The 24494-nt window shown below is 34.1% G+C and overlaps 1 protein-coding gene across 15 annotated transcripts in view; it reads left to right on the forward strand.

The window, feature by feature from the left end:
- The window catches only part of LOC145261115 (uncharacterized), a 535668-nt gene extending 512208 nt beyond the window's left edge, over positions 1–23460 (forward strand). For 12 of the 15 annotated variants that reach the window (XM_080119355.1, XM_080119356.1, XM_080119351.1 and 9 more), the window contains 3 exons: positions 478–564; positions 16568–16621; positions 23067–23460. In XM_080119355.1, the coding sequence (XP_079975481.1) occupies positions 478–564; positions 16568–16621; positions 23067–23131 (206 nt within the window). In that variant the 3' untranslated portion in view covers positions 23132–23460. The remainder of the gene's footprint in view (positions 1–477; positions 565–16567; positions 16622–23066) is intronic. The other 3 variants (XM_080119344.1, XM_080119353.1, XM_080119346.1) reach the window with 2 other exon arrangements.
- The last annotated feature ends 1034 nt before the right edge of the window (positions 23461–24494 follow it).

Here is a 24494-nt window from a genome sequence, read left to right on the forward strand (position 1 = left end):
TTATTCAATTTCAATTTATAAAGATTTTCAAAATGTCCAAAGATATTCACTTAATAATCTGTGTGGATTTAACTGTTCTCTAACATTTCAAAATCATGCATTGTTATTCTTGTCATGTTTGAATAATTCATAAATTATACCATATATATATTCATTATATCTAATAGTAATTGTAGGAACGTAAGTTTTGTAGTTATATCCATAGCTCATAAGTAATACTTATTAATTAGTCTGTTTGTAACTAAGTATTACTAAGCCATTGATATGAACAGTCAAATATTTTATTTGTCTATTTGCATCAAACAAATTTTATTTTTACGTTCTTTTGTTCACTTTTACATGGGACAAATAACATGTCATCAAAAATTTTGCATGCTAGTTTCAATAAACATATACTTTTGATAAATATTGATGTTGATTAATCTAAAATATTTGTAATATTTTCAAATTACATGAAAATTAAAATTTTTTTTTAAGAGATCACTCGTCTTCCACAACTACCAAAGAGAGATTTTGCCCATTACAAAAACAATGATATACAACCATCAAAAAGAGAAGAACAAAGTAAGTTACTCATCTATTTTTATATCTTTATTGCCTATTGCCTTGTACAAATATGAAATAAAACTGTTGAAAGTAAGTACGATAACTCTTATCATAGACCCTTTTATGATTACCTCCCTTTTACGTTGTAATCCTATAATCCCTTTTCCTCTTCCTGTTCCAAATAAAATATACTTCCCTTATACCCGTCACACGCGTGTCCGTGTCCTCCTTCAAATATTTGTTCCAGTACCTTTTTTCTTTTCACTGAAATGCAACTCGCAACAGGTTATGTGCTCAGGAGAGATAATGGAAGCCGATGGAACAGATTTTTATTTGACGGAGATGAAACCAAATACGAAATTTGGGAGACAAAATTTTTATGTCATTTACGCATGCTCGGCCTAAAAGACACCATTTTAGGTATACACCCTAATAGAGACGGAAGCGACACTGAGAGAAATGAAGATGCTTACACCGAACTTGTACAGTTTCTGGACGACAAAAGTTTATCCTTAATAATGAGAGAAGCTACAGATAATGGGAGAAAAGCTCTCAAAATATTACGCGAACACTATGCAAGCAATGGAAAACAAAAGTAATCTCTTTGTACACCCAACTTACGTCTCTAAAAAAGAAAGGAGATGAAAGCATCACAGAATACGTGATAAGAACTGAGACAATTTTAACATCTCTGAGAAATGCCGGCCAAACAGTTGACGATGCCCTAATTATCGTCATGATATTAAAAGGACTACCAAGCTGCTACAACCCTTTTTTGATTTATGTGTCACACAGCAACAAAGAAATAACATTTCTAGAATTTAAAACAGAACTCCATGGTTTCGACGAAACACTGAAACATAAAAGTGATGAAGTGATGAAATTGACATCATCTTTTTCAGAGAATACGATGGAAAGCCGTCACCACCATGATGAACATGAAATATCGTACTTTACATGCGGTGGAAAAAGACATTTATCGAAATAATGTCCCAACAACAAATACAAATAGCGAAAACAGTGGTGTAGTTACTGTAAAAGTAACACCAATAAAAGGGAGTTCTGCCATTATAAGCGAAAAGTTATGCAGTTATAAGTGAAATGAAAAAGGCAGCCGACAACGAAGAATACTCCTTCGCATTCAAAACGGAGAACTACTACTATACCCAGAACTTAATACCGCATACGAACCTACTAATCGACGCAGGGGCCACTTTGCACATTATAACAGATGCAAAGAAATTTAAGAATTTCGCCCCAACATTCTGTTCTGAGGACCACTACATGGAGTTGGCAGATGGAACTAAAACCAGTGGCTTAGCCTTAAAAAGAGGAGACGCTGAAGTCTGCCTTTAGACACTAACGGAAACTCAATTACAACTACCTTAAAAGGGGCACTACTTATATCTTCATATCCACAGAATATATTTTCTGTGAAAACTGCGACCCAAAACAGAGCGACAGTTATTTTCAAAAAAGACGGAAATATACTAAAACATATAAACGGAACAAAATTCAAAATACATGTGTGCAACAGACTATACTACCTAAAAACTATGGTGGAAAAAAATGCAGAAGATATCGTCAATGCCACAATATCCACATGTGGCATAAAATATTCGGCCATTACAATTATGACGACATAACAACACTACCCGATGTGGTTGAAGGGATGAAAATAAGACTGCAAACAACAAAAACTGCAACGTCTGCATCCAAGGAAAATTTCCCCAGAAAAGAAATAAATCTCCCAACAAAAGTGTGACAAATATTCTGCATTTAGTACATTCAGACCTAGCCGGCCCCATAGAACTAGCGGATTTTAACGGGAACAAATACGCCATTTCATTCACTGACGACTTTTCTGGTGCTGTATTTGTATATTTCATTAAAAACAAAAGTGACGCCACACTTGCCACCAAAAAATTCCTCGCAGATATTTCTCCATATGGCAAAATAAAAATACTGAGATCGGATAATGGTTCAAAGTTCAAGTCAAACGACTTCAGAAAACTACTCCAGCGTAACAACATAAAACACGAGACCTCAATGCCATACTTGCCTCATCAAAATAGAATGGCTGAAAGAAACTGGCGAACTCTATTCGAAATGGTAAGATGCCTTATCATAGAAAGCGGCTTACTGAAAATACTGTGGAGCTCTGCAGTTATGACATCTGCAGTTATACGGACCTTCAATATGCTTCAATAACCGTCTAAAACAGACGCCCTACTACAAGATGACCAGGATAAAACCGGACTTATCAAGGATGCACATTTTCGGTTCACCTTGCTATGCCTACTCCAACATAAAAAGAAAGCTAGACTCAAGGTGCCAGAGGGGAATCTTCGTCAGATATGACAAAAACAGCTCGGCATACCTTATCTACCACCCAGAAATCGGGAAAGTGTGTAAACACAGACTGGTAAAATTCACCAACAACACCAACGACCAACACACTCAAACACAAACCCACTTATCAAGCGATGATGATGATAAAATTTTTCCTCAAGAAACTTAATAAAAAATTTAAAGTCAACGGACGACCCAACACCGACAAACAAACCGAGTCTACAATAGAAACTGGCTGTACGCAAAGATACCCGACACACGAACACAAAATTCTCAGCTACCTAGAAAACTATGTGACAGTAGTCCAGGATGGGAGCAGCCACGCATTAATCGACACTGACTACTGCTACAAGGCTTCACACGGCATACCCCACACTTACAGAGAAGCTGTGACTTCCCCAGCGACACACCAGTGGATCCAAGCAATGCAAGCAGTAGATGGGTGTATAAAATCAAAGAAAACGCTGATGGGTCCCCTAAATACAAGGCCAGGTTCATCGCAAAAGAGTACAACTAAACTAAGGGGGTAGACTACACCGAGACAGTCAAAGCTTTCTAAGGACCCCATTCATCGGCAGAGATGTAAACACATCGACATTAAGTACCATTTTATCAGAGAAGCTCTGAATAATAACAAAATACAATTAATTTACTGTCCCACAGCAGACATGATCGCTGGCATCATGACAAAACCTCCAACCTGGACGAAGCTGGACAAGTTTAAAAAATTTTTATTCGGACCCTAAACTGACACTAATCTGCTTTCACATATCTTTGTTTTTGTAAAGAGAAAAAATAAATAAATAATATGCTGAAACCAGGGGGGGGGGTGTAAAGTAAGTACGATAACTCTTATCATAGACCCTTTTATGATTACCTCCTTTTTATGTTGTAATCCCATAATCCCTTTTTCTCTTCCTGTCCCAAATAAAATATACTTCTCTTTATACCCGTCACGCGCGTGTCCGTGTCCTCCTTCAAATATTTGTTCCAGTTCCTTTTCTCTTTTCATTGAAATGCAACTTGCAACAAAAACGTATTTAACTATAATGGCAAGCGAAAATATAGTATATTTAATTATATATAATATAATTTAATTATATGTAATATGAAAAAAGTTATTGTACTGTAAAGCACAAATAAATGGCATTAATTTTAGCAGCAGTAAATGAACAGCAGAATATAATAATCACATGGAAACTTGTTTGACAGAAAAAGATAAATGAGATTATCAGTGATATAGAAGAGGATCAGATAAAGTAGGCAAAGACAAAAGGAAGACAAGAATAGCTTAAGTAAACTTTATTTTGCTAACAAATCTACATAAGGTATTTATAACTGAGTGTCTGTCCATTTGCACAATGATTTTGCAAATATAATCAAAGGATTTTCAACCACATATTTATTTTTCAACTTTTTGACCTAAAATTTTATTTTTATCTTTTATATCCTTATAAAAAATATACTATCCAAAGAAAAATAGTACAACATTATGCTTGCTGTATTTTTATATTTTTTTTATTGCATTTTCACCCAAGACAAGACACAGTGCCACTTTGATGTGGGGGCTACTATTTGGGACATAATTGCAGGAATACTATATAGGGAGTTGAGCAGCAAGATGTATGTTTAAATTACACTTGAACTTCAGTACAGTCGGGAAGCAGGAACCCAGAAGGGAATTCCAAAGTCCAGCAGTTCTGGGGGAAGAACTATTAGAGTAAAATTTTATTAGAGTTGTGAACGTTAAGCCAAGGAGTTTGAACAAAGTATTTTCAGGTAATGTATCATTAACCATAACTATTGATAGTTTAGAAGATTTCTTGTAATTATTAAAGAAAATAAGCTTAGTCTTGGCAGCATTGAATGGCACCATCCATTTTTGTCCCTATTCAACTACAGACTGGAGGTCTACCTATAGGGTTTCCGCCATTGCCTTAGATATGTGTTCATTTGTTTTCCCCACATGCCTGTTATAGGATGTGGTGTCACCAGCAAATATACCCATCTCAGAGACAATTTTATCAGGGAGGTCATTTATGAATATCAGGAATAATGAATGTCCAAGGATCAACTCTTAAGGTACACCTACATTTATATCATATTGTTTTGATGTGTGACCATCAAAGGACAAACTGGATTCTTCTCTTATTTAAAAAGGATTTACTTTCGTGTGTGTTTGGATTCTTAGTCCGGCAGGGAGATGTGATGCGTCTAATGTGTTAGGCATAAGTTAGTGTTAATTTCATGCTTGCATGCCTTCTCGCTTCCAGCTAACACCACTGGCTAACTTCACGGTGAGAAGAGAGTAGCTATGCATAAGTCTTCCCTGCCAGTACATAGCCTCTCAATCAGTGCCTCCACATTGGCCACACATGGTAACTGGGTGCTTTGCGTCCCCAGGCTAAACCTGTAGAAGATATCGGAATAGTAGGGGACCCCAGAGGTTGTGTGTTATGGCACACCGATGTGTGGACACGCCCTGGCACACTACCGACCCTTATCCCACTGTCTTGTGGGTGCCCTTGGTTGGGCAAAGACTAGGGGAACCAACCCCAAAAAGCTAAAGGCTAAGAGATGGGAACTCTGACTTCAAATCCTACTGCTGCCTTGTAGTTTTCCTTAAAAGGCTATGGAACCTTATCCAGAAAGAAAAGGCGTAGTAGCGGACACGATAGGGCTACTGTTTACCTCACTGAGATTACTTTTGGCCAGAAGCTGCGGCCTCCTCTGCTGCCAGTTGCCGTGGGTTCGCTCCACTGGAAATGAGCATTGGAGCTTCAGAGGGTGTTTATCTGATGAGCAACAGATACTGCACCTTAACTGTGCAAGCAAGTTTGGAGCCAAGGTCGAAGTCCTGTACCGAAAGATAAAGCACTGACGCCCCAACTAGTCATCGTCAAGGCTGACGGACTGCATCATGATGATGATGACTTATATTAAGTATTCGTCTAGTAATACCATATGATTTGATTTTCCTGAGAATGCCATCGTGCCATACTCTGCCAAAAACCTTAGATATATCTAGGGCTACTGCCTTAGTTTCCTTTGCTTCATCCAGTGCATGGTATATATGTTCAGTGATGACAGTTAGGATATCTGCAGTAGAACGGGCTGGCCTAAATCCATATTGTTGGTCAGACAGAAGTTAAGCAACTAGAGCTTAATTAATTATGGACTCAAATATCTTGATGAAGAGAGGGAGGAGACTAATAGGGCAATAATTTAATGAGTCTGTTCTTTTGCCAGAATTTTTGTAGACTGGTACCACGAAAAGCAGTTTCTAGCAGTTAGAAAAGCAATATTTGTTAAGGCATTTGTTGAAAAGTTTGGAGAAAACTGGAGCAACCTCAGCAGAACATTTTTTTAATAGTACAGCCGGGATGAGATCAGGTCCACATGTTTTTGAGATGTCTTGGTTTTTATGATATCACGCTCTTGAGAAGGGGTGACTTTCAGATCATCTAGTGTGGTTTCTTGTCTGCAAAGGAAATTCAGGGAGGGAGTGCTTTGCTGGGTCCAATGTAGAATTTGAGACAAACTGACTGGCAAGCATGTTAGCCTTCTTCGTTGCCGTGCAAGCAACTTTATGATTGTTGGATAGTGGAGGAATTGTTGATTGCTCATTATTTACTACACTATTGTAGATTTTTAAAAAATCAGGAGTTCCTAATTTCTACACTTCAATGCATTTCCTGATGGTTTTGGTTTATTCTCTCCTAGCTGTCGCTATTGCTTTCTTATAATTATTTCTCGCTTCTATATACTTTTGTCTGTTTGAATTAGACTTATGTCGGATAAATCTATGGTATGCATGCTGCCTCTGAGCAATAGCAGCTGTGCAAGCAGGAGTAAACCATTGGGGAGAGCTGGGTTTGCTATAGAAATTCCATATAAGAACATGTGCTTCAATTCAGTGGTCTCATTTGCACACTCTTTTGCAGGAAGAGAAAAGATATTTCCCCATGGGGCATCTCTGAGATCCCTGATGGCTTCCCAGTCAGCTTTTTTATAGTCGCCTCTTCGCCGATCTGTCATGCTGAAAAGAAATCAATCTCATGCACACAAAAAAAAGACAACCTAATTCGCTATCTATTCTACTGATTAATTCAAGATAAGATATACAATATATATACTTATATACAATTGTCCGTAGTTCAATGTTCATTTTGACAGACTCCACTGAGCCAAAAAAATAACAATAGATTAATTTCTCTCTCGGTATTGCAGTGGAATGATGCTGGAAGAGGGGGGCGGTGACTCTTCGATTCCAAGATTCAGCTCGATTCTGCCGGTTTTGCTGTGAGGACCTGTTCATATAGTGAGGTGAGGTGTGGACTTCCTGGCCAATCACAACTAGTTACGTCATCTTAGGGGAGGTCCCATCTGCCCTGATTGCACCTGTTGATTGCAGGTGCTGTTCTCACAACCTAAAGATTAAGCCCTTGACCTCATCGGTCGGATAACTGCACTCAAAGGCCAAACAACCCTGAGTCATCACTCGTTGGCATAGAAAATGAAATGTTTTTGTTACATCTTTCAAAGTGACATTAAGTTGTCGCTTTCATAAAACAATGAAATTTATAAATCTAATCTTTCTCTCAGCAGGGTTGGTCACCCGGGGCACACAACATTACTTAAAGAATAAAACAATCATATCTGCCCGGCATTCTCCAGTGTTTTCGGAATCTCAGCCACTCCCCAGTGGGTAGCCCAATCACTCCCTGGGAAGGTCACGTCACACTAGTCGTTTGATTCTAGTTTTAATTCTCTAGTCAATTGGCGGGTGTTTCGAATATAGATTCCAAATCTGTGCAGATGTCTGTCTGAGTTCTTACAGCAAAATGGAAGATAACCAGGCATGTTAAATATCTCATTTAAAAATTATTTAAAAACAGATGTTTTTTTTAATTTTAAGACATTTTTTTTTTACAAAGGAGTCACCAAGAGGTCACTCAAGGATAAGGGTTAAAGAGTATACAGTAGTCAATAGGAAAATATCATAGTAATCGTTAATAGTGGAAATTTGGTGAATTGGATTACTTAAGGGGACAGCTCATCAAGAACTTGTTTACATTGGACTTGAAGATGACCATATTGTAGTCAGCTAAAAAGCAGAGAAACAGAAGAAAGTTCCACAGGCGTGCAATTCTAGGAAAAAAGCATTGTTTATGGAATCTACGTTTAGGTTTAGACACAGATAAAGAGTGGGGGGGGATTATTGATAGTGTTTTCAGCTAGACGAGTGTTTCTTGTGAGAGTTTGGTGGGGGGGACCATAGATTAGCACTCAGACAAGCACTTTCCATGAAAATAACAATAAAGTAGAGACATGCCCGCAACATCTCTTCTGTGGGAAAGAGGTTGCCAAGAAGAGAACAGGGCATCTCTCTCTAGGCTACAAAGTCTATTTTGAACTCTGTCAAGGCAGGATAAGTCTTCCTAGCAGCTCCTGCCCAGATATGGCAACAGTAGTTCATCCTTGGACATACCTGGCTCTTATACAGGTATGAGAATTGTATCAGCAGTGAGATATCTATTGGAATAGTAGAACAATTCCACTATTTTTCCAGTGATCTTGACAACGGATTTGATGTACATGTTTCATTTCATATCCGAAGTGAAGATCGGACAAAGCTTGTCAAAACATGGAACCTTCCCAAGACGAGAGCAATTCATTTTGATTGATGCTAGACGGGTATCAGAGCATTGATGATATATAAAGATAGAAGCTTGGTTTTAAATGCATTAAAATTAACCAGCCACCTCTTTCCTCAGTACATCATGTACTCAAGCTTAAAGGAGAGAGAATCGGAGAGAACATCGTCATTTACAACCTTTGAAGATGGATGGTAGTGTCGTCAGCATAAATGTCTACAAATGATCTAAGGATGTGATTTGGGAGATCATTGACGAAGAAAGAGAGTTGAGCCCAGAATGAACCCCTGAAAAACTTGAGCAATAATTTTGTGATTTCTGCCCATCCACCACTACTCTTATGAAAGAAATGATTTAATAATTGAGAAGACATTTCCAGTTATACCATACCTGGAAATCTTGTGGTGTAGACCTTTATGCCATACCCTATCAGAGGAGTGCTAGGTCATTCCATTATAACACCTTCCCCCAAGCTAAATTCTTCCCTAGAATTTGGCTTTACCATTTAGTTCTTTTTTAGCTTGAACCAAAGTATTCAGCCCTTTTTCGTTTTCTTTCACTTCTCCTTACAGTTTGCATTTGTGAATTCTTCGATTTTTGAGAATGACTAGTTTTTGGAGTTACTGATACTTCCCTTGGGATTTCCTTGTTATTTGAAGGTTCAATTTGGAAAGTGTTGTACAATACTTCCATTGGTAGCTCTCGGTTTTCGACCATTTCTATGTATCTTGGTCTCAATTGGTTTATATTTCTTTTATGGAAAAATGTGCATCCTTTTATGATATAGATCATTCTCCCGATTCTTTTTGAGACTATTCCATCTTCCCAAAAACTCTTTCCTGCCCGATAGCTTTTAAAGAAAACTTCATCACTGTCCTTATACGTCCTATACTTTACATTATCTTTAATATTTTTTTCTCTTTTTTTATTGGAATTGGTCCAACACAGAACATACTTTTCTGGCAAACATTATTAGAGCTGATTATAAATTTGTATTAATATGCTGGTTTGGTGTTATTCTATAAATTGTTAGGAATTTTTTATACTTTTTTCTTCGGTGTCGATGTTGTTATTCTTTTTCAATGCTCTTTTGAAGGTATCAACAAACCTTTCTACTTACCTGTTAAATCGATGGTTATAAGTTGGTGTTGTGATATGTTCCATGGCTAGTGACTCACAACAGTCCTTAAATTTTTGTCCTGTGAACATGGTACCATTGTCACTAGCTTTTGGTACTCCAAAACAACCAAATACCTTGTCTAACACCTTTATAATGCTTGCCGCTGTGGGGTGTTTGTATTTATAAATTTCCGGACATTTTGAAAAACTATCCACGACTACCAGGTAATAATATCCTTGCAGTGGTCCTGCATAATCTATATGAATGCATGTCCAGGGTACATCTGTTTTAGGCCAAGGTAGCATCCTTATGCATGGAGCTTTCGCTACTAGTTAGCAACCTTTGCAAAATTTTACTATTTTTCTATTTTGTGGTCCATTTTGGGCCAGTATGTATATCCTCTCATTAGAGTTTTCATTATGGAGATTTCAGGATGGCCCATATGAAATTCTTTCAGAATTTTTATTTGTAACACTTGCGGTTTTACCACTTTATCTGCATACATTAGTTTTGTCACATATCGAAAACAGAAATACTTTTAATCCTTTTTTCTTCTTTTCATTTTGCCACTCTTGTTTTTTTATCTTGTTAATGTATTCGTCCATTTTCACTGTTTTTTTTTTAATTTCTTTGAGTGTTACACCTTTTTTTTTTAACCAAAATTCGACAGTAATGGTTTATGATCCGTTTGCAGGACAAATGATCTTCCATGGGCGAATCTATAAAAATTTTCCATAGCATACACAATTGCCAGACCTTCTTTCTCAATCTGACAGGAATTTCATTTTGCAGGTAATAAAACCCTTGAGGCATGGGCAATTGGTTAAGTAAACCCATCTTTTGTGTAGAAGTACAGCTCCTAAATCATATTCGGGTCATAATGTGCCAAAGCTAGATCTGATAATAAGCACTTTTTTTTTATTTTTTGGAATGCTTACTCACATTCTTTTGTTTAATGCCATTTTTTATTCTTCTTAAATAATTTATTCAACGGTGCTCTTAAATTGGGATATAATGGTGCTCATATTTGGAATATCAGGATTATAGTTGTTCGCTAGACCCAGTAATGATTGTAATTTCCCGACATTGTCTCTAATTGTTTCTGGTCTTTTAGGTTAGGTTAGGTCTTTTATTTGTCAATTCAATTTTGTCCATACCAAATTCACATTTTTTAAGAGCCACTTTGAATCTGTAGTTTGCTATTCTCTCGAATACCTCACGAATATGAATTTTCTGTTCTTCAACACAAAATATAGACCTGCTAACATAATTTGTTGGAATAAATTTGGGGCTACTTGGGGCCGAAAGTCAACTGTTTTAGGGCAAATAATCCTTTACAATCCTTTATTGTCAGGTATTTTGAACAATTTTCCTGGATTTTAACCTGCAAATATGCCTCTGATGAATCAATTTTTTTCAACAGTGCTCTTAATTCATGCATATTTGGGATATAAGGATTATAGTAGTTTGCATGACACGAGAATGACTGTAATTTCACAACAAAAATAAGGCATCTCTCTAATTGCTTATGTCCTATTTGGGTTCGATATTCTACCCATGTGATCAATTATTTGTCCTAAATATTCAATTTTTCGAGAGCCACTTTGAATCCATAATTTGCAATTCTCTCGATTACCTCACGAATATGGATTTTATTTTATTTTTTGCTTCTTATTAGAATGTCGTCGAAGTAAACCATTGCAAAATCTAGGCCTGCTAACATGGTATCCATAATTTGTTGGAATAAATTTGAGGCTATTTTCAACTCAAAAGTCAACCGTTTTCGGGCAAATAATCCTTTATGGGTATTTATTGTCAGGTATTTTGAACAATCTTCCTGGACTTTAAACTGTAAATGTGCCTCTAATAAATCAATTTTTGAGAAAATTTTTCCCCATTCAACTTAGAAAAAAGTTCTTCAGGTGTAGGGAGCAGATAGTTATGATATTTTTAAGCAATCATTTAGTCCATTTGAGAAATCTTCACATAATCTGATCTTTTTATTTATTTATTTTTTTTTTACGTATACTGTTAGTGATGCCCACTCAGAATAGTCCACTTTTTCAATTACTCCATTTTCTTCAAGTCTCTTTAGTTCTTCATCTATTGTTTCCACTGAAAAGAATGGAAACTTCCTTTTAAGTCTGAACACTGGTTTAGCTTTGTCCTTCAATTCAAATTTCACTTCAACCTTAGTGCAACAACCCAGTCCCTTAGGAAATACATTTTAAAAATTCTTTTTTAAAACTTTAATAAATTTTTCTGGCAGTTTGAAATTTTCTATCCCTGCCACACTTACTTTTCTACAAAACGAGTTTATGTGTTTCGCCCATATAGTATCGAATAGTAGTCGATACCAAATAAATTAGAATTTTTTCCTTGTATGATATAAATTTTGGTCTTTATTGTATTTTCATTCCATGTCACATTTGTATAAAATTCACCTTTGAATTTTAGTCTATTTCCAGAAACACCTCAATTTTTTCTGTGTTTTGTAACTTTGGATATCCAATTATCTTCCAAGTTACTTCATCAATTATAGATTTATCACTCCTGAAGACGGTTTATTTTCCAGTCATTAATTTTTTTATCAATATATTTTCTTTTCTTACAATTCATTGACACTTTTTTAGAGCCAATGGTATTTATTGTTTCAGGCTTACTTTTTTTTTCTTTTTGCCTACCGTTGATTTGTGACCTGCACTCATAGCATATTTTATTTTTAAAGTAACACTCTTTTTGAAGTGATTTTTTTCTCCACATGTTCTACAGTATTTTTTTTCATAGTGGACACGTTTAATCCTTTCTACGTTGGCAATATTTTTTTCTTCAATACTTGCATTGTCCTGTTTTTAATTCAACAGCTTTTGACACTCTTCCGTAACTTTTTGTAAAGTTATGTCAGTGTCTAGATTCAATATTGATAATATTCTTGAACGAATCGCAAAACAAATATCAAACATTTAAACAAATCTTCTTTAGGGTCTTTTATCCTGAATAATTCAGATTGGGCAGTTACTTTTCCTGTATAAGCAATAAAATCCTCCTTATTTTGTTTCACAATATTTAGACACCTATGACACGTATAAAATACACTGTCCCGCTCCCCAAATATTCTTGATAATATATCTATCGTTTCTTTAAAATAAATATCTACAGATTTCTTTGGAAGAATGAAATTTGTATACTTGCTATTTTCCTGAGTACCAAGTTTTTGTAACAGTAGAATAATTTTTTCCTCATCAGACCATGACTGACATCTTTTAGAAAAAATATTTTCATATCTTCTAAAATATGTTGGAAAAGTCAGGCCATTTGTTGGTTGATGCAAAAATTCTGGTAGAGAGTTTGAGAGTTTGCAATTTGTGAGGTTACGATCAGGATTCAGTTCTGGGGTTCGGGAAGCAGTGAGTCATTCGCTCGACAACAGCACATTTCTGCCCTCTTCTTTTCCAGTCGACTACACCTGGCCTCTCGCCACCAATGTCACACCGCACAATCTGAACGTCAGCAACATGAAATACTTTTTAAGAGAAGATGTTCACGACTCTTTTCTTTCTGTGTCTCTTGCAGGGAATTTTTCCCGGCTTTTATATCCTATCAAAAAAAAAAAGGAAGAGACAAGGAAAAAAAATAGCTTCTCCCAAGCTGCCCTTCGGGTATATAAATGAGCTAGCCATTCTTTCCTTCTTCTTTCCTAAAGAGCGATGCAGATACGCCCAGTATGGCGTATATTATTTTTTTTTGTTTTTGTTTCTAACCTAGCCTTAAACGGTACTTTTTTCGCATATACCCCACACAATTCCTTCAGATTTAAATAGACAATCTTTTTTTTCTACTTGCCTCATAAATATAGTTTGTAATAATTCACCTTTTTTTATCGTTGTTCTTGTAAATAGTCCATTTGCTTTTGTTGTGTCTGCAGGGCCAATTATATGGTTTTTGTGAGTTATTTGCTCCATATTAAATTTAAATAGAGAATAAAACTTAAAACATATTAAACTTAAATAGAGAAAAAACAGAGAATAAAACAGCAAGAAATTAATTGTACAAAAAAAGTGTTAAATAAATTCATTGAATTTGTTTAAAAAAGGCACATATTATTTCGTAACAATTTAGAAAAATTTTGAAGAAGAAAATACAACAGCGACACTGAACCAACCGCCGACATACACATAGCAGCATAAGAACATGTTCCCTTTTTGCAGTTATATTTATTCTTATTTATGTTTTTTATTAGAAGAAAATACATTTGAAATGGATTAGCAATAGATAAATATTTTTCTTTTTTTGTTTTTCAGTAAGAAACTAAACAGACTGAATTGCTTTTTTCTTTCTTTTGAGGAAAAAAATTTACTTACGACACAAAAGAATATGACACAAAAAGACAACACAAAACTAAGACACACAAAAAATTGTCTTCATTTTGTGCTGTCTTTTTGTGTCATATTCTTTTTAAAATTTTCTTTTTCAGTTGGTTGAATTATTTTATCAATTAAGTTTTTAGAACTTATTTCTGGCTTTCGTTCTAACTCAATGGGTTTTTTTTCTTCGACCATATGCACTCCTGAATTCAGTTTAACTTTTTTTTTTCTTTTGAATTCTTCTTGGAAAAAAATATTTTTTTCTTCTCCAAAATGTTATACGCTCAGCTTTCATTGCCAAATGATATATCTTTCTTTAGATAATCATAAAACAGGACATTCCCTTAGGGTTAATACAAAAGTTTATTTACAAAAGGGATACAAGGTGAGAGTCTGTCTCTCTGTATATTATTGTACAGAGGGGTTCTAGGTCATTCCATTATAACAACTTAACAAGTATCTAACTTTACATTATTTTCTCGGCAAAGATACCTAAATACCTAAATGTAAAATAATTTTTTTATGTTTTGGAAAATAAAATACAGTCATTTTTAGACCAGTTTTATGAATCTCTCAGCAATTTCTTGGAGAATTGTAGCAAAATAACAATCTTTCCTCAGTTCTACTTTATTTTGTGACGTTAGCAATTCATATGACTTTTAGTGACTTCACCTTCTAAGTCCTATTGTTTTTACAAACAATTCACAATTGACAAAGAAATTCTAATCTAATATAATTCTATAATAAAAACATCACAGTTATTCCCCTCTGAACCAAAGTACTGTAGATGCCACATACAAATTTTTTTTATGTCCAACCATCTTATGTAACTTTATAAAGACTTTTCTGACACATCCAGGTGTTCAAATAAAATCCTAGATTCCTTCTGAGGAGCTATACCAGCACTATCACATTAACCTACAGAGGAAGTAGTCCTAATTTTCCTCCCTATTGCTGGAGTCTTTCTACTGATCCACATAAACACTGCATGGTATGGATATTGTGGTTACACCTTTCGTAACTTATTCATAAACTAATGGCGCAAACATCAAATTCCTGTCCATTGATTCGAAAAATAATAAATTATTCCTTATAACATTTCTGTTATTCTGATTGGCTTAGATCAGACCAATTCCTTATTCCAGATTATAATTCTGTAAAATAAAACAAACGTGCTAGCCATTATCCAGCCTGGCATCTACCAATATAGAAGGCCACCGTTTTACATTAAATAAAACGATTACTGAACAGCACAGAGGTATTTGCTTCTGACTCCCTCTCTCACTCCATCCCTCGCTCCTTCTCTCTCTGTGAGAGAGAGATAGACAGAGTCAGAGCGAGAGTTATATTTGTTTTGTTTACATTCGAACAGTATACCAAAACGAGAGAGACAGACAAACAGAGAAAGATAAAATCCCCGTAACGACAGACAGAGAGAGAGAGAGAGAGAGAGAAAGAGAGAGAGCATCATCATCACGGATTGATCTCATTTCATTATCGTCCCCATTATTTCGTTTAAAGAGAACAAAAACATGACGTCATTTTGATGAATGTCATTGTGGAACAGTGGATAATAGGGCCGTGTCACAACCTATGGGGTTCATGTTCACTCCATGTAACGGATTGACTTATTTTTGTTTTTTTGGGGGGGGGGGGGTTGAAGTTTTAACATTTAAACCTTGCGATAAATATGTATAATATTTCATGGGTTTTTTTCCATTTTTCTTAGTTATTTTTTTTATTGAATTCAAACAGTTTCATTACTTTTCTTCCCCTTTTTATTTGTTTTTTGTATTGAAATGACACGATAAAACTTCATTTGTTTTTGGAGTGTTTTCTTTTGGGTTTATTTTTATTTTTTATTTTGGTTTTATTTATTTTTGGTCACGATGGTAAGTGAAACCAAGTACTGCAGTAATTAATAAAAAAAATAATTAATGATAAATATACGAAAGAAGTTTCATTTCATTTCCTTAGGATAGGATTCCATGTTATCATTCTTAAATAAATTTCTACTTCTTAATAAAACTTAAAGACAAACTATTTTTAGTCACAGAGGCCAGTAAGTAACCAGTCAATATTACCACAGCTTCAACTGCTAAATGGATTTTTTTTTCGCCTCTCTCCACCCAGGCTGCCTATTGCGTTCCGATAGCCATTCCTACCATGAGGAGTAAGGGGTGCCTATTCCAAAAGCTGTTCATAACATGAGGAGGTTGGGCAGCAGCAACAAAAGAAACAACAACAGCTGTAATTTAATTTTTTTCGAGGTGGGGGCACGCTTCCACCAGGCAATGATGGTTAGCGGGTACTACTAGTTAAGAATAAAGATTTCTTTAGAAAGTTTGTTTTATTAACATTTGAAATATGTTAAGATCATTCCTTGTAAATTTATCATATTTTTTATGTTTGAGTATAATTTGATGATTTTTATTATGATTTGATTTTTATATGATGTCTTTATATCTTAGTTTATTTAACTAATTTTCAACATGCTACACACTTATTTTTAACTTTTTCTTATTTAGTGAACATTTGTATAAGTGGCAATGTACAAAATGTAATGTTTCTACATGGATCAGGTAAGATTTAATTTTAAACTTTATCTTTTTGCCTCTTATAAGATAAATATTAATTGTAAATTAATTAATTGATAAACAACTCTTGCAGCTTTTATTACAAAAATAGTATAATCTTAATAATGGACTTTGATAATTAATATGGAGAGAATATTTTATATGCACTTCTCCACATACTGTTATCATTACTGTTATATTGCATCACTATCCACAATTACGTACGGCACAGCAATAATTCTGAGGGTTTATAAAAGCGAAAATGAATACGCTTTTTTATCATATTCTCATGACCGTTGTCCTTGAGTGGCTTGTGTGCTCATCGCATCTTGAAACAAAAGCTTCTGTTAAGTGTTGAGATATTATGCTGAACAAAGATGGCAATGAAGAAGCAGTGCAGTTCTGATCCTGAGTGTTAAGTAATTGCCAGTAACAAAGATGGCGGTGAAGAATCAAATATAGGTTTGTGACATAGACAACGGTGAACTGATTGAATCCAAAATTCGACAATTTTTATAGTAACTTTGGAACATTTTCACTGGTTGGTTACCACAACCGGTGGTTATAAAAACGATTGGCGAAATCATTGGTGTCATACCCCCCCCCCCATTAGGAGTCAAAAACACTTAACACATACTAACTCTACTCTTTTCTGTCCAACTGGGTTTTATTCAGCCACAATGAATTTACTGCAGTCGAAGGTGTGTTGTTGTTTCTATTAGGTTAAGAAGGTTCTTGTGGAATTTTTAATTTTGATTTCAAATGATGTATTTTCAAATAAGTTTCCATTATAATACCTTTTTCATTTATATATCTGTGCTGTCAACCCCAACATGCGGGTGCCATTCACCAGCTGTTCCATGTTCTTGTATTCTAATCCAAATCGAGCCAAATATTCCTTGACTTGAGATGCAAGCACAACAATATGCCGATGTAGGCTGATGTTGTATAAGCCACAGCTTCTTCCTGCGATAACACTGTGCTGACAATGGCCATCATGATAAGGGGAGCCAGACAAATCTTTTCCCATCGATCTTCACAGTCTGGTACGTGTATAGATACACGTTTCTGAGATCCATCACTCACACGTTAGCCTCTTTTTGTTATTCATGCATCTTAGCAACGCAAACATTCACATTGGCTGTGAATGCATCCACATGATTACATTTCTGGCTGCATCTTTGCCTTATTCCATCAACGAAATTAACCTTGAGAGGTCTGAGTCTTTCTTCTGGATATCGCACAAACCAACCCTTGTTCATCCATGCTTGGAGTTCCCGATCATATTCTGATCAGATTTCTGCAGCCAATTAATATTCAGGCACTCTATTGCACAATCCTTCAGGTGCATGGTAATCTGCTCATTTCAATGCCATAATCTTTTCCTGTCTCTGCAAGTCAAATGTAACAGTAAGGTTCACTGATGAAGACAGCTGCCCATGTGGAGACTTCCCCCATCACTGAACTGCACGTGTAAGTTCAACAGTGATGTCTCCTAATACATCAATCCTTGACACTAGATCAAACCCAGTGGTCTACTATGCACTACTAGCATGTTGATCCTGACAAACTTGCTTTCATTTGTGGAAATGTGATCATTCTTCTATCACAGCATACCTACATGATGTCATGACATCCACCTTTCCAGGATTGACATTGATTTGCATTTACTATTGCATGCAAGCATTCTGTAGTAATTGTCTGTATTTTTGCAAGCATTCTGTGTCGATTAACGCTAAATACCACATTCCATCTGAGCTCAGTGTCTAACCTTATCACATAAGTAGCAATGGGTTCCAAATCTCCGGGAGCCTCTCATTATGTGACCCTTGTGACCGCATCTGTAACAGTTTACACCAGTGTTATGGCTGCTTCTGGTAGGAATGGCAGACTTATTACTGGCTGTGACCACATGATGACTTTGGTTCCTAGTAAATGTTAGCACCCTCACTTTCGTCATGGTCAGAGTCTCAATTTTTGGTGCCTGCTGGAGTCTGATGGAGATGGAATCAGGGAACCTGTAACAAAAACTGGATTATAAGCTTTTCCAGACCAACTCCTTTTAAACCAGCCAGTCCGACCAACTGTTTGATGTTGTTTGCATAAACATCTACCTGCTCACCAACCAATCTAACTATGGTCCACTTCCTATGGGTTGTGAATGCACCATCCGTGAATGCTTCTTTTAACAAAGATTCTATCTTCTCAACATCCAGTTGGTCGCTTTCATTCAAGTAGTGGGCTCGTCCAGATACAATAGGAGCAGGCTCACCACATCATCCACTTTCTTCAGTCATAGGCTATGGGCACACAGGTCAAAATCCTTCTAGATTTTTTATTCTGTTGGAAGTGGAAGAAAAAATGGTGACAAACTTTTTAATATCATACTATTTTTCACAAGCTTTCACAATGTTGCACATTTGTGAGAACAGCAGCCATATTTTTAAATAAAATAAATAAATGGCCGACAATCATTTAAATAGAACATGAAACCAAACCACTAAACATACAAACATGTAGTTAAGTACATTTTATTCCCAATTAAATTCTTCATTAATTATTATATAGACTATAGGCTATTTCAGAGTGGAGAACATTTGTAGTAAAAAAAGCTTCTTTTTTTTTTTTCAAACATTTTCTGTAATAACATTTTCTGTAATAACATTTTCTGTAATAACATTTTCTGTAATAACATTTTCTGTAATATCATTTTCTGTAATAACATTTTCTGTAATATCATTTTCTGTAATAACATTTTCTGTAATAACATTTTCTGTAATATCATTTTCTGTAATAACATTTTCTGTAATATCATTTTCTGTAATAACATTTTCTGTAATAACATTTTCTGTAATAACATTTTCTGTAATATCATTTTCTGTAATAACATTTTCTGTAATATCATTTTCTGTAATAACATTTTCTGTAATATCATTTTCTGTAATAACATTTTCTGTAATAACATTTTCTGTAATATCATTTTCTGTAATATCATTTTCTGTAATAACATTTTCTGTAATAACATTTTCTGTAATATTATTTTCTGTAATAACATTTTCTATAATAACATTTTCTGTAATATCATTTTCTGTAATATCATTTTCTGTAATAACATTTTCTGTAATAACATTTTCTGTAATATCATTTTCTGTAATAACATTTTCTGAAATATCATTTTCTGTAATAACATTTTCTGTAATAACATTTTCTGTAATATCATTTTCTGTAATATCATTTTCTGCTTCAATATTTTAATATGTACGAGGTGCCTTCCATAAGTTTCCGGACTTTTTTTGTATGGCCACTTTTATTGATATTAAACACATGAAACTTTTATTGATATTAAACACATGAAACTTTTATTGATATTAAACACATGAAACTTTTATTGATATTAAACACATGAAACTTTTATTGATATTAAACACATGAAACTTTTATTGATATTAAACACATGAAACTTTTATTGATATTAAACACATGAAACTTTTATTGATATTAAACACATGAAACTTTAATCCCCTTCGAACTAATCTCCTTTTGCTGCAATGCACTTGTTGCATTGTTCCAATAACTCATGGAAGTCCTCTTGGGTGAGCGTGTCAATAACCCTCTGCACAGCCTCTTTGATCTCGTCAATTGTCTCATAACGACAGTCTCTAAGGTTTTCCTTGAACTTAGGGAATAATCAAAACTCACAGAGTGTGAGGAACTGTCTTGATGCCCATCTTTTTTTATGGTCTTTTCCGAGCACACTTGAAAAAAACTTTGCACAAATCTTTCATAGTTCCTCATGGATAATTGTATGTACAGTTCCCACACTGTGTATTTATTGTCTCTATGGACACATGACGGTTCTTATCCATAAAATTCTTGATTTGGCCAATCAACTCTGGTGGTTCTGACTTCCTTACTCCTTCCACACTTCTCATCATTCATTACAGACACCCTGCCTTCCTTGAATCTCTTATGTCACTCAAAAACTGATGCTTGATTTATGCAAGATAGTCCAAAAACAGTCTGAAGCATTCCATAAGTTTCTGTGGCATTTTTTTTAAGTTTAAAACAGAATTTTATTGCATATCATTCTTCTAAAGTGGCTCATGTCCAGATTGCATTTTTGAAATTCACCAGCTGTGACAATTAGGCTTTAGTAGAGTGTATTCCAATTCCTGTTGTAGCTGTTCATTTAAACTTGAAATCATAAAAATTGGTTAATCATCTAATAAGGTATAGCAATAACATACTGAATTTTCAAGAGTGTATGACAATTTTAAATGCCTGTACAAAAAAAAAGCCTGGAAACTTATTGAAGCACCTTGTATAATTTAAAAATAGATTTTTTGTTAAATTTTGATATTTCTCATATTCTACCAATATGACTCGTCACACAAAATTATCGTTTTTACCCACATCGAGATTTTCAGCCGGGTTTATAACTATGTGTGTTTGTTTATTTTGGTACAGCACATCACTTGACCAATCTTCACTAAACTTGGTCAAAATATTAATCATGATCCAAATCCAATCTAATTTTAAGGCCCAACAAAAGGTGAAAGCCGTACTTTTGGCAATAACTTTGGTTATTTTCATCGGGATAATGTCCCTGCCATAAAATAAAAAAACGTTTTTTTTATGCTGCCACCTTGAACTCTGATAGCACCTAAATTTGCATTTATTTTATTTTTGTATTATTTTTTATATTGGACAGGTTTCATGTTCGAATGCCAGTACTTCTCTACAGAGGGCATGTGCCAACTATGTGTGCTCATTACTGTGACTTGCCACACTATTATTACAATTTCTCAATTTGTCAACATGTTGGCCAAAGTTAATAAAGAAGTTTGAGGTGTCTCTAATATCCTTTCAAAGTATTATAGGCCAAAAAGCAGGCTTGTTTATGCCCCTTGAAAAAAGTATATCCAGTTTTTCCTAAACTTTTTCTATCCCATCATTAAAAATTATATCTCATTTCAAAACTGTTCCATAGAAACTGCAACTGCATTTTTTATCAAATGACATGACTATTTCCTAATTTGTATTTTTTGGCATTTTCAAAATTTGTATTTTTTTTCTTCAACGTGCTTTAACTAAAATGTACTTCAAAGCCATAATGACATTTATCTCTGTTACCGATGTTAATAGGAAAATAAGAAATCGACTTAGCGAATTCAAAACTTTCATCCACAAGCCATCTAACCACTGGAGAGAGTATTTATGAAATTTACTTGCATGCATTTGTATGAAAGGAAATAATCTACATCATTTTAGGTTTGTCATGCATTAGTGTCTTGTTCTTTTTTTCTTACTGAAGTCAATATCATGACAGTGTTTTTTTTTTTAATCAAAGAAAATGGGGATTATCTTTCCAAAAGAGATCAACCACAAAAAAATTAGAGAAACTGTTCTTTGTTATTATCATTTGCAGATGAGTTTTGTACAAAATAGAGCAATATAACATTTCATTTGATCTATACACTTTTAAAATGATTAGACATCAACTTATTTAAGCCAAACAACATCAACTATAATTTTCATTCAGCGAGTTTATAATCTTAAAATACACTTGGTAAGAATGATAACTTTTTGTCCCAGAAATTATTTGAATGCAGATGGCAAGCTCAAATGACATCCTCTATTTAAAAAAAAATAAATAAATAACTTGGCACATCAGTTGAAATATTTTAGAATAAAATTTTAATTCTGAATGTTCTTTATTTGATCAAGAGTGGAGTAAATGGCAAATGGATTGTTTTTAAGATTAAATTTTCCCTCATTTTTGTTTTTCTATATTCATAACAATAATTTCAATCATATATATATTATTATATGCATTCAACTTATAAACTTTTGTGAGTAATTACAAGTTATTAAAAAAATCAGGTTGAAGACATGTTCACTTGCAGGATTCACAAGTGGTGGGAGCAATTGACACAGATGCCAGAAAATTACGAAAAAAACAGATTATTTTTACTTTTTTTCATAACATTTATTTTTAATTGATTTCAGACATTTTTAAGAAAATTATGAAAAAACTGATTATTTTTACTTTTTTTCTCATTTAGAAATGAGAAAAAAAGTAAAAATAATCTGTTTTTCGTAATTTTCTTAAAAATGTCTGAAATCAATTAAAAATAAATGTTGCTTTTATATTTTCAAAATGGCGTTTTAGCAAAAAAACAAAAAAAAACACGGTGTCATTGGAGATTTGGTAACTAAAAATATAAGCTCTCTTATTACATAACATTTAATTAATAATTTTTAATCTTTCTCCAGAAAAATGGTTTTATTTTAATTCATAAGATTTGATTAAATGGGTTAAAAGGACTGGAGGTGAGGATTCGTTCTAATAAATTCTTAATTTTCTTTATACAAATTAGTTATTTTATAAGTTCAAAATTAATTGTTCTGGTTCTCCTATTTAAAAATGAAATTTGCTTTTTTATTGCAGTGGATGCACATGCAACAGAACTACTGAACACATTCTTCAAACAACAAGCTGTGGAACAAAACTGAAAACAAAAGTTATAACTAAAAATCCAGCAAAATTTCACTTAAAACCAGAAAAACTAAATGGTGTATGGATCTTCTTTTACATTTCTATCATAATAATAAATATTCTTTAAGTAAATTCTCTTGCAAATAACTTAAAATGCAAGTGTAAACATTTTAATGTTTTCAATTTGATTGTTTTTAAAGTTGTACGTCATATATCATGTTTTTGTTGTTGTTTTAATGCAACTTCAAATTTTAAATTGAATTTGGTGGTTATTTCATAAATTAAAGCAGTAAATTTATTTTTTGTTTGTGTTTTACAAATAAAATAAATGGAATATTTTCTCAGATCTAGTGACTCTTAAGCTTTCTTTTCTACCAATTTAATTTCTTAATTAAACCAATGTTCTTTTATAGATTTCTAAATAAATAGAAAAAAGTTGTTTAATGATTTTCCTCAGCATGCAATATTGATTTGCAGAATTAACTTTAGATCCTTTTAAATGAGAAATTAAATTCTTTATTTTAGCTGTTGTAATAAAAAAATGTTCATTTGGCATAATTCAACAGCTCCAAACATCATGAAGGAGACAAACCACAAAAGAAAAGACATACATGACCAAATTTGCTCGGAGCCATGGTTTTAGGTGTTGATAGTTTGCAACCAGTAAAAAATCATCTGAGAGTTGTTCCAAAAGTCAACCCTCTATTTTTTAACTCAAAAAGTTAGAGACAGGAGTGGTTCCATTAAAACCTTTTGTGCTTCAGAATTTATTTTTCTACATAATCACCACCATTCTCATTTGCCATTGATGGATGCTTGCTGTGTATGGGTGTTGGAGGCATGCTTTGACATAATGAGGGTCATTCCAAAAGTAAGTCCTCCTATTCTTTAACTGAAAAACTTTATTTTTCTACATAGCCACCACCATTCTTTTGCCAGGAATCCAATGATGTATCTCTGCTTCTTATGCACGTCCATGAGAGTCTCACATCGTAAATATCTGCAGTGGAGAGATGAAACTTCAGTCATCATGACAATGAAATTTGCAATCTCCCTTTGTTTATATGAAAGGTATTACGTGGTATTATGTGGGAGGTATTACTTTTTGTAGTTTGAATAGCTGCTTTCTTCAATGTTTGGCTTTTTATAGTCATCCATGAGTCTAAATTCATAAACTGTGAATTAACAAATTAGAGCACATTTGTGTTAGCAGTTTTTAAATCACTCATAAAGTGAATATTTGCTGAATGTGCCAACTACCACAATAATATCAACCACAGTCGGTAGCTTCAATTGCTTCAGTCATGTGTGATGTGATGCAAACTAACACAGTGCAAAACTATTGACTCTATAAAATGATTTTTCAAAACATTTTTGATT

The sequence above is a fragment of the Euprymna scolopes genome, chromosome 37 (genome assembly GCF_053919585.1).
Source record: "Euprymna scolopes isolate OS-2025 chromosome 37, ASM5391958v1, whole genome shotgun sequence".
Lineage (NCBI taxonomy): Eukaryota > Metazoa > Mollusca > Cephalopoda > Sepiida > Sepiolidae > Euprymna > Euprymna scolopes.